The sequence below is a fragment of the Nannospalax galili genome, unplaced genomic scaffold, assembly GCF_000622305.1.
Source record: "Nannospalax galili isolate Female #2095 unplaced genomic scaffold, S.galili_v1.0 scaffold1007, whole genome shotgun sequence".
Lineage (NCBI taxonomy): Eukaryota > Metazoa > Chordata > Mammalia > Rodentia > Spalacidae > Nannospalax > Nannospalax galili.
In genome coordinates, this window is record NW_008355473.1 from 156233 (window position 1) to 165375 (window position 9143).

A 9143-nucleotide genomic window follows, 5' to 3' on the forward strand; every position below is an offset into this window, starting at 1 on the left:
AATATCATATATATATAATTCTTATTGGCTTTATAGTATTTCAATGTATTAATATGTAATAATTTGTTTTACAAAGATGTTATTGAACTTTTATGTTATTTTTTTTATTCCTATATTACAGTTACCAGGATAAACACATATATGGCCAATTTCCTGCTTATTTTCTAAGAATAAGTTCTAAAAATGCAAGTGCCTTTCTATTTGTATGTTTTTGTTGTTGAGGTAAAATGTACATGTAGTCAGGTGTGGTGGTGCATGCCTTTAATCCCAGCACTCAGGAGGCAGAGGCAGGCAGATCTCTGTGAGTTCGAGGCCAGCCTGGTCTACATAGTAAGTTCCAGGCCAGCTGGGGCTACAGGGGAACCCTGTCTCAAAAACACCAAAAAAACAAAAAGTACATACAGTGAAATGCACAAATCAAGTGAGTTTTGATCTCTGTAACTAACTTTTTAAAATAAAAATGTAGAATATTTCTATCACTGCAGAAAATAGTGTCCCATTCTAACAATCCCTATTGCTCACAGATAATCATTGTTCTTCTGTCTATCAGGCTTGCTCTTCTATACGTGAATATCATTCAGAGGGAATCAGAGACTACATGTGGGTGTCTGGTGTTTCTCATTCAACATAAGACCTGTGAGAGTTGCGTATATTGTTGCTCTCTCAGTAGTTCTTTCTGTTGCTCAGTGGGGAGAGTGGTACATTCTGTTTGCGGACTCTGCATTTTGTTTTCCATTCTCCTGGTGATAGAAAGTGGGATACGCATTGAGTTGTTTCTTTGGGGCGATTATGAATGCAGCTGCTATAAATGCGTTTGTACAGGTCTTTGTAGACATGCTTTGTCTTGTGTGAATCCCTTGGGCTGCCATGGCTGGCTGTAGATGTGTATGCTTACCTTTGTGACAAATTGTTCTGTGGTGGTAGTACCGTTGACCCCAGCAGCAGGGCCAAGGGTCCCACAGTACTTGGTGTTGCTGGACTTTGGATGCTCAATCATCTCAGCAGTGCTAAGGTGGTATCAGTGTGGCTTGTGTTGCTTTTCCCTGAAGACTGGAGTTGTGGCTCTTTTCCTTGTTCTTGCTGCCCATTTGTACGTCCTCTTTTATAAAATGTCTGTTGTTTGCTCATTTCCTCGTGGTAGTTTTCCTTCTTCATCACTGATTTACAGACATTTCTTGGCTATACTAGATACAAGTTCTTTGTCAGATTTATGTATAAGAAACATTTTCTACTACTCTGTGGTTTATTTCAATAAGTAGATATCTTTTCATGAGCAGAAGTTTTAAATTTTAATAGGCTGACACATCAGCTTTTTTTAACTAATTAGTTCTTTTTTTATTCTAAGAAACTCTTATAAGTTCTAGGAAAGCCTGGACTGTATAAGGAGACCCTATCTCAAAATAGTAACATGTCTCTTAACAATATTTAGAATAATATTTGATAAATAAGCCGGGCACGATGACACACTCCTGTAATTCTAGCACCCAGGAGGTAGAGACAGAGAACTCATGAATTTTATGCCAGCCTTGGCTACATAGAGTCCCTGTTTCAAAATAAAACAAAACAAAAAGAGAGAAATAATCTGGCTATTGTATCCAACATAAAATTAATATCATAAGTACTCAGTACAATAATTGCTGACTCGGCAATTTAAAAACTAGATTAAAATAAAAAATCAGGAGCTGGAGAGATGAGTCAGCAGTTAAGAGCACTTGCTGTTTTTGCAGAGGACCTGAGTTCAGTTCCCAGCACCCTGGTGGTTCACAACTGCCTGTAACACCAGTTTCAGGAGATCCAGTGCCCTCTTCTGGCCTCCATAGGCTCCTGCACACATGTGGCACATATATAAACTCATGTAGGCAAACCCATATCCATAAACAAAATAAACCTTATAATTGCTGAGCTGAAGGCCTTTATCTCCCCTTTGCTTTCCTTTTCCCCTCCCCACTTCTTCCTCCTCTTCCTCTTTCATTTACTTTTTGTGTGTGTGTGTGTGTCTTTTTGAGACAGGGTCTCCCTGTAGCCCCAGCTGGCCTGAAACTCACTATGTAGACCAGGATGACCTTGGACTCACAGAGATCTGCCTGCCTCTGCCTCCCAAGTGCTGGGATTAAAAGCATGCACCACCATGCCCGGTTTCATTTACTTTTTTAAAAGAATTTATTTTATGTGTATGAGTGTTATGCCTATATGTATGTAAGTACACCGGTGTAGTGCAATGCCCACTGAGGTCAGAAGAGGGCGTCAGATCCCTTGGAACTGGAGTTAAGTATGTGTTAGCCACCATGTGAGTGCTGGGAATCGTACTTGGGTCCTCTGCTAGAGCAGCCAGTGTTCTTAACCACTGAGCTATCTCTCCAGTCCTGTCTTCTTTCATTTACTTTTGAGATAAGAGTCTCAGTAAGTTGCCCAGACTGGCCCTGAACTCAATGAGTAGCCAGGGGCGACCTTACACTGATCCCTCTGCCTCTACCTCACAAATGCTAGGTTACAGGCATGTGCCACCATTGAGCCTGACTAGCTTTTTCTTTTTGAACCAGGTCTCCCCATGTAGTCCAGGCTGACCTTGAGTTTGCTGTCTTCCTTCCTTAGGGATTATAGGTCTTACCGCCAGTCTAAATGAGGTTTTTGAAGGTTATTGCTAAGTTGCTTAGAAGATGCTGATTTTTCACCCTCCCCCTTAGACCACTGTTATTTTCAATCATTGCTTATCTGAAACATGATTCAAATGAACATTATTATTTATATTTCTTCTGTTCATTTGTTTTCTTATTTGTCTTTTATTAGCAGAAAATCAAGTCCGTCACACTTATTCCACTTATTTTTCCCAGCTCATTGTTTACCTTTTGTGTGTGTTTGCTACATTTGTTCTTTGAGACAGCGTCTTGCTGTGCCGTCCAGACTGATCTCAAATTCCTGGGCTTTTAGGTACTCTTTCTGCCATAGCCTCCTGCTTAGCTGATAGCTGGTGTAAGCCTGGCTATGGCTTACTGTTGACATTTAACTTTATTTTTGGGTTGATAGTCCTTTCTTCAGTTTTAGTTTCTTATGAGGCCTTTCATATATATATATAAAATTTTCGGGAGGAGGGGTTGAGACAGGGTCTTGCTATGTAGCCCTGGCTGCCTGGAACTCATTATGTAGATCAGGCTGGCCTTGAACTCAGAGATCCTCTTGCCTCTGCTCCCCAAGTTCTGGGATTAAAGTTGTACACCACCATGCTTACCCTTAAAAATGTATTTTTTAGATTAACATACAAAGTATTGGGCTTCATCATGGCATCTTCATACATCCATGTCATTAGACTTTGTTCTCAGTCATTCTCCTTATGTAGTGTCCTCTCTACCCTCCAGATGGTTCCTTATCTTTTCCCCGTTAGTAGACACTTCTGCTTTCTTTCTACATGTGAATCACTAACATTCCTATTTCTCACATATTTCTTTCCTTTATGGACAATCTCTTTATATATATGCACATATATATGTACATATATGAATTATGATATATTTTCCTCCTTTATAGCCTTCAAAATATGTATTTAATTTTTTCCTAAAGATTATATAAAATTGGGTGTGGTGGTACAAGAATTTCTAGGGGCTGGAGAGATGGCTCAGTGGTTAGCAGCACTGGCTGCTCTTGCAGAGGACTCAGGTTCGATTCCCAGCACCCACATAGCGGCTAACAACCATCCATAACTCCAGTTCTAGGGGATCCCTCTTTTGACCTCTGTGGGCATTGCACAACACGAGTGCACCTACCTACATGCAGGCAATATACTCATACATATAAAATAAAAATAATAAGGGGACTGGAGAGATGGCTCAGTGGTTAAGAACACCGACTGTCCTTGCAGAAGACCCGGGTTCACATCCCAGCACCCACATGGCAGCTAACAACTGTCTGTAACTCCAGTTCCAGGGGATCCGACAGCCTCTTCTGTCCTTCACGGGCATTGCACGACACGGATGCACTTACCTACATGCAGGCAATGCACTCATATACATAAATAAAAATAATAAAATATTTTAAAAATAAATAAAATTAAAAAATATTTATAAAACAGAAAGATTTCTATCTGAAATGGTTAAAATGAATTTCAAAATTTGGGTGTTTAAAATCACACCTCTTGGTTCTCCAGAAAATTCACCCTGTAGAACTCAGCCGTTCTGGAGAGCCCCTATTACCATGCAGTGTATTGCAGCAGCTTGGCATGAGAGCCAGGCCTCTGAGTGTGCTTAGCTCTTAACTCATCCTTGCTGAAGCCACAGTGTGGGCCTCATCAAGGCCCTAGCTCCTTCTTAGGCGACAGATGATGACAGAGGCATTTGAGTGTCTAGATAGGACAAATGAACCTTTTCTCCAGCGTGTCTGATGCCACTGTGTCTTGTCTTCTTAGGTAGCAGATGGAGCAAATGCCATTGTGCTGGGGACACTGGGAGACATTGCCCCTCCTCTTGCAATTATCGGTGGAAATTGTGCTCTTCAGGGCTTTGATCATGAAGGGAATGATCTCTTTTGGACGGTATGAAGAACTGCTTTAATTTTCTTTAGATGTTTTTAGACCACTGATTGTACTGAGTAGTAGTTTAAAAAAATCCCAATAATAGGATTCGTTAGTAATTCATGTTACTTCATTAGTAACATGATTGCCTTGCAGGCATGCAGACCTGAATACAAAGCTAGACATGAAAAGCTAGACCTGGTGGCCAGCCTGTGCAGTCCCGGCACTGGGGAGATGGAGACAGGTGATCCCTGGGGCTTGCTGGCCCACCAGCCTAGCCTAGTGGTGAGCTTCAGGACAGTGAGAGACTATGTCTCAAAAGAAGTGGATGGAGTTCCTGGGGATGACACCTGAAGTTGCTCTGTCCTCCACTCAATATACACACATACAGGCACGTGCACACGCATCCACACAAGAACACCTACACACACACCCCTACATGCATATACAAATAAAAAATCTCAGAATACTATTTATAGTAAAGGTCTGAGTGATATTAAGAACTCACTGGTGATTTGTATAATTCCTTCATGAAGATAATGCTTTTTGATTAAATGGAAAAGGATGACATCAATGATTTTGGTTTCCTTTTCAGGTTACTGGAGACAATGTTCATTCCTTGGCTTTGTGTGACTTTGATGGTGATGGGAAGACAGAGGTATGTGGGGAGCAGCTGTGTCTGGTATGTTTAGCTGAATGCATTTTCCTATGACGGTGACTTCAGTGTGGAGGAGCATTAGTTCCTCATGGCTGATTCTGGAGTGCGGCTACCTAAAGGATGAGCTAACTGGTCCTCTGTATCTGTCTCTTTCTCTCTCCTCTCTGTCTCTTCTCCCTGTCTCTTTCCCCTCTCTCTTTCTCTCTTTCCTCTCTCTCCTCTTCCTTTCTCTCTTCAGTCTCATCTCCCTTTTTCTCTCTCTTATCCTCCCCCCGCCCGCCTCTGCCTGTCTCTGAACAGGGTCTCCCTATGTAACTCAGGCATACTTCCCTATGTAACTTGCCTGGAGCTTGAGATCCTCCTGCCTTGGCCTCTAAAGTGCTGGGATGACCAGTGCTCCCCAGCCTGACTTCTGTCTTCTCTTTTTTTGACAGTAAGTCATTTGTGTTAGTCTGAGACCAAGGTCAACATTAAGGTTTCAAAGGCAGGAAAGGGAAGAGAAGACAGAGTAGATGAGACTTCAGTTATATTCATAATTTTATGAACTGTTTCTGATGCTTTGAGACTTTGATATTAAGTAGTTTCCAATTTTGGCTAACTTTTCCAGGAATCTAAAAGTTTCAGAGAATATCTCTTAGATTTTGAAATTATTCTAATTATTCTAGATAGATATCAATGTAAAAATTATCCTAGAAAGTCACTCTTTGAGTAGTCGTACATGTGCAATATTTGCTGGGCCCTAACTTAGCTGACTCTTGTCTGTGAACACTGGGCTCTGGTGTTTGAGACAGGGCTTTGTTGTGAGCACACAATATCAGAAACAGCCAAACTGTGTGTGTGTGTGTGTGTCTGTCTGTCTGTCTGTCTGTCTGTCTGTCTGCAGTGTCTCAGGTACAGAGGTTTTGCTGACTGGCAGCAGTTTTCAAGTGGTCCTGCTTTCTTTGCTAGCCTTGGCTGAGGCAAATGCAGTATTCTAATCGTCATTACCAGTGTCAACTCTCAGGTCACACATTACACATCACACAGTCAATGCATCTCTGTCTGTATGTAGGCTACAGAATGGCTACAAAGGGTTAAAGGCCTGAGGCGGGAATGCTAACAGAGGTGGGAGGGGGTTGGGGGTGGTAAGGTAGAAAGCAGATGTGGAGCCAGATGTCTGCTGCAAAAGCTGAGTCAGGCCGCAGAGTCAGAGTGGAGCTGTGGGAGCAAGCTACAGAGGAGAGAGCTTCAGGGGACGCTGAGGACATGAAGGGCAGGGCTGCATCTGGGTGGATGGATGGATGACAGGTACAGATGTCTGAGCAGGTGCATGGGCAGATGGGCAGATGGCAGTCTGAGTAGACCATATAAACAGGGACCTAGCCAAGCTGAAGACCTTTCAAATGAGCAGTTCTCTGCCTGTGTCCTTTGAAGCATACACCAGGTGGTCAGATGGCAAGTTGGAAAGGCCATCACAGTGTTAACTACCTACCTCTCTATTGGGTCCAGGTAAAAGAGTGGTGGTGCCCTTTCCACCATCTGGTATGTCTGATAAGTTCTCAGACCTGACTTTCCTAATATTAGTTTAGTACACCCATGTGCTCCTACAGCCCTGATTTCACCTCAGTAAATGTATAGGATGGCATTTTTTCTATCCCTAGAAATAACTCATTTACAAGTCTGTGCCACCTGGGTGGTCCCGAACCTATGGTACCATTCATGTGGCCACCAAGGTGCAGAATCATTCTCTGTCCTCAAAATTGAGTTTCTCAGGGCAAGTCAGTGTCTGAAAAGCCACTCTTTTACACAGTATGGAGTAATTTAGGGCAGGGCACAGCCTGATCAAAGCAGGTGTCCATCAGCATCAGGGAAGGGCACTGACTGGGGAGTGTTTTCAGATGTGCAGGGAAGGAACTTGTTCATGGCTCCCATGTGGCCTAATAAGCTCTGTAGAGCTGATTTTTCTCCTCTGACAGAATGAATCAGTTGAGACCTCCTTGAGCACTGGATTTCTTGAGGACTGGAACTCCTAAGTGGCAATGGTAGCAAAGGATTGTCCAGTTTGTTTTATTTATGGGACTTTGGCTGTATTTACTTATTAAACTATGATTTCCTGCCCTTTTTTCAGCTTCTTGTTGGATCTGAGGATTTCGACATTCGAGTTTTTAAAGAAGATGAGATTGTGGCAGAAATGACAGAAACGGAGGTAGGCAGTGCAGTGCCTGCAGAATCATGGTAACTTGGGCGAGGTGCCGTAGCTCCAGCTCACCATGAATTCAAGAGATGCTCTTCACTCACTGTCTTGATAAAAACTTGATTTTTTTCTTAATTCTACTATATATTTACAATATATTCATTTTGTGTGTGTGTGTGTGTGTGTGTGTGTGTGTGTGTGTATGCACACATGTGTAAGTGTGCCATGGTTACATGTGTGGAGGTCAGAGGACAGCTTGTGGGAGTGTTTTCTCCTTCCGCCATGTGGGTCCTGGGGATTGTACTCAGGTTGTCAGGCTCAGTGGCAAGTACTTTAACCATCTCTGAGCCATCTCTCCAGCCCCCACTACAGACTTTTATATATATATATATGTGTGTGTGTGTAATTTTTTATTCTTTTGAGGCAGGGTCTCTGTATTGTGGGCCAGGCCACTCCTGCCTCCTGAATGTAGGATCGATCGTAGGTATGCATTATCATGCCTGGCCCAGATTTGTTGTAATGAGAGTGGCAGTTGTGGACAGCAGAGGTGAAGGAGAGAAATGGGCGTAGAAGGCAGGAGTGTAAAGACTTGTCTGCAGAGAGCTCTGCTGATGAGGATGTGCTTGGATGTGCTTAGGCTTTCATTGGATATTTTGTGATTGTATATGTTTATTTTGTTTTCTGAGACAGGGCCTTACTCTGTCAAGCCAAAACTGGCCTAGAACTCACAGTGTAGCCTACACTGGCCTTGAACTCATGACAGTCTCCTGTCTCAGTTTCCCCCAAGTGCTGGGATTACAGATGTGAACTGCCATACAGATTTTCATTAATTCTTAAAGGGATTGTAGCCCTCCCCCAAAAGACCCCCACCCAGGACACAGTTTGAGCATCACTGGTGCTGGGGCCTATGCTGTCATCTCTTCATCCTAACGTGTAGTGAACCTATTCCCTTTTGGTGGAACCATTTAGAATTTTTGACTTCTGCTTTGGTCAGTATTAGATGTGATGAGAGTGTTCTTTGAAGCACCTTTTCTCTACATTCTAGAAGGAGAGGGGAACATGGATAGTGTCAAGGGCCACACTGCTTCTCTAGTCATGCAAAGGAACAGGTGAACTAAAGAAGCACTATAGGACCTGGGGAGTCTGGAGCTGATTAATGAAAACATGAACTTTATAAAATTGTTCATTTTCCTGTCCTTTTTGTTTGGTTTGGCGTTGGGTGACTTTTCCTCAAGTATTTTGACCCAGATCAGCAAAATCATGATTTATTTGGCAGTTGAACAGTACTAAGTTTTGTCTGAAGACCTCCTAGAGCTAAATAATTCTGGAATCCTACACAGTGTTTTGTATTCAGAGTTGAATGAAGTGGGTGGTTTGTGGAAAAGCTATGGGTGTAAAGGAAATTATGTAACTATTCTCTGCTTTGCACAATTCATTTCTTACTGTCTTTTGTATTTGGATCAGAATTAGAAAATAGATCTGTAGGATCATAGACATCATTAAGCTTTTGTTCAGTAGCAAATTTTATCCTTTAAAGTATGTTAAATCTCCGTAAAGTCCTATAAATATTAATGTGTAATATATATATTTGTGTATATGGTTATATACTATACAAGTTCATATGCATGGACTTTTAGTTTTGATAAGATTATACTTTTGGGGCTGGAGAGATGTCTCAGTGGTTAAGAGCACTGACTGCTCTTGCAGAGGACCCGGGTTCGAGTCCCAGCACCTACATGGCAGCTTCAAACCGTCCTTAGCTCTAGTTCCAGGGGAATCCGAAGCCCTCTTCTGACCTCCACGGCATTGCA

The 9143-nt window shown here is 42.3% G+C and overlaps 1 protein-coding gene across 3 annotated transcripts in view; it reads left to right on the forward strand.

Moving 5' to 3' along the window:
- Bbs2 (Bardet-Biedl syndrome 2) overlaps window positions 1–9143 on the forward strand; it is a 49293-nt gene that overhangs the window by 15552 nt on the left and 24598 nt on the right. For all 3 annotated transcript variants that reach the window (XM_029555907.1, XM_029555908.1, XM_029555909.1), the window contains 3 exons: window positions 4397–4522; window positions 5097–5159; window positions 7267–7344. In XM_029555907.1, coding sequence (XP_029411767.1) covers window positions 4397–4522; window positions 5097–5159; window positions 7267–7344 — 267 coding nt within the window. The remainder of the gene's footprint in view (window positions 1–4396; window positions 4523–5096; window positions 5160–7266; window positions 7345–9143) is intronic.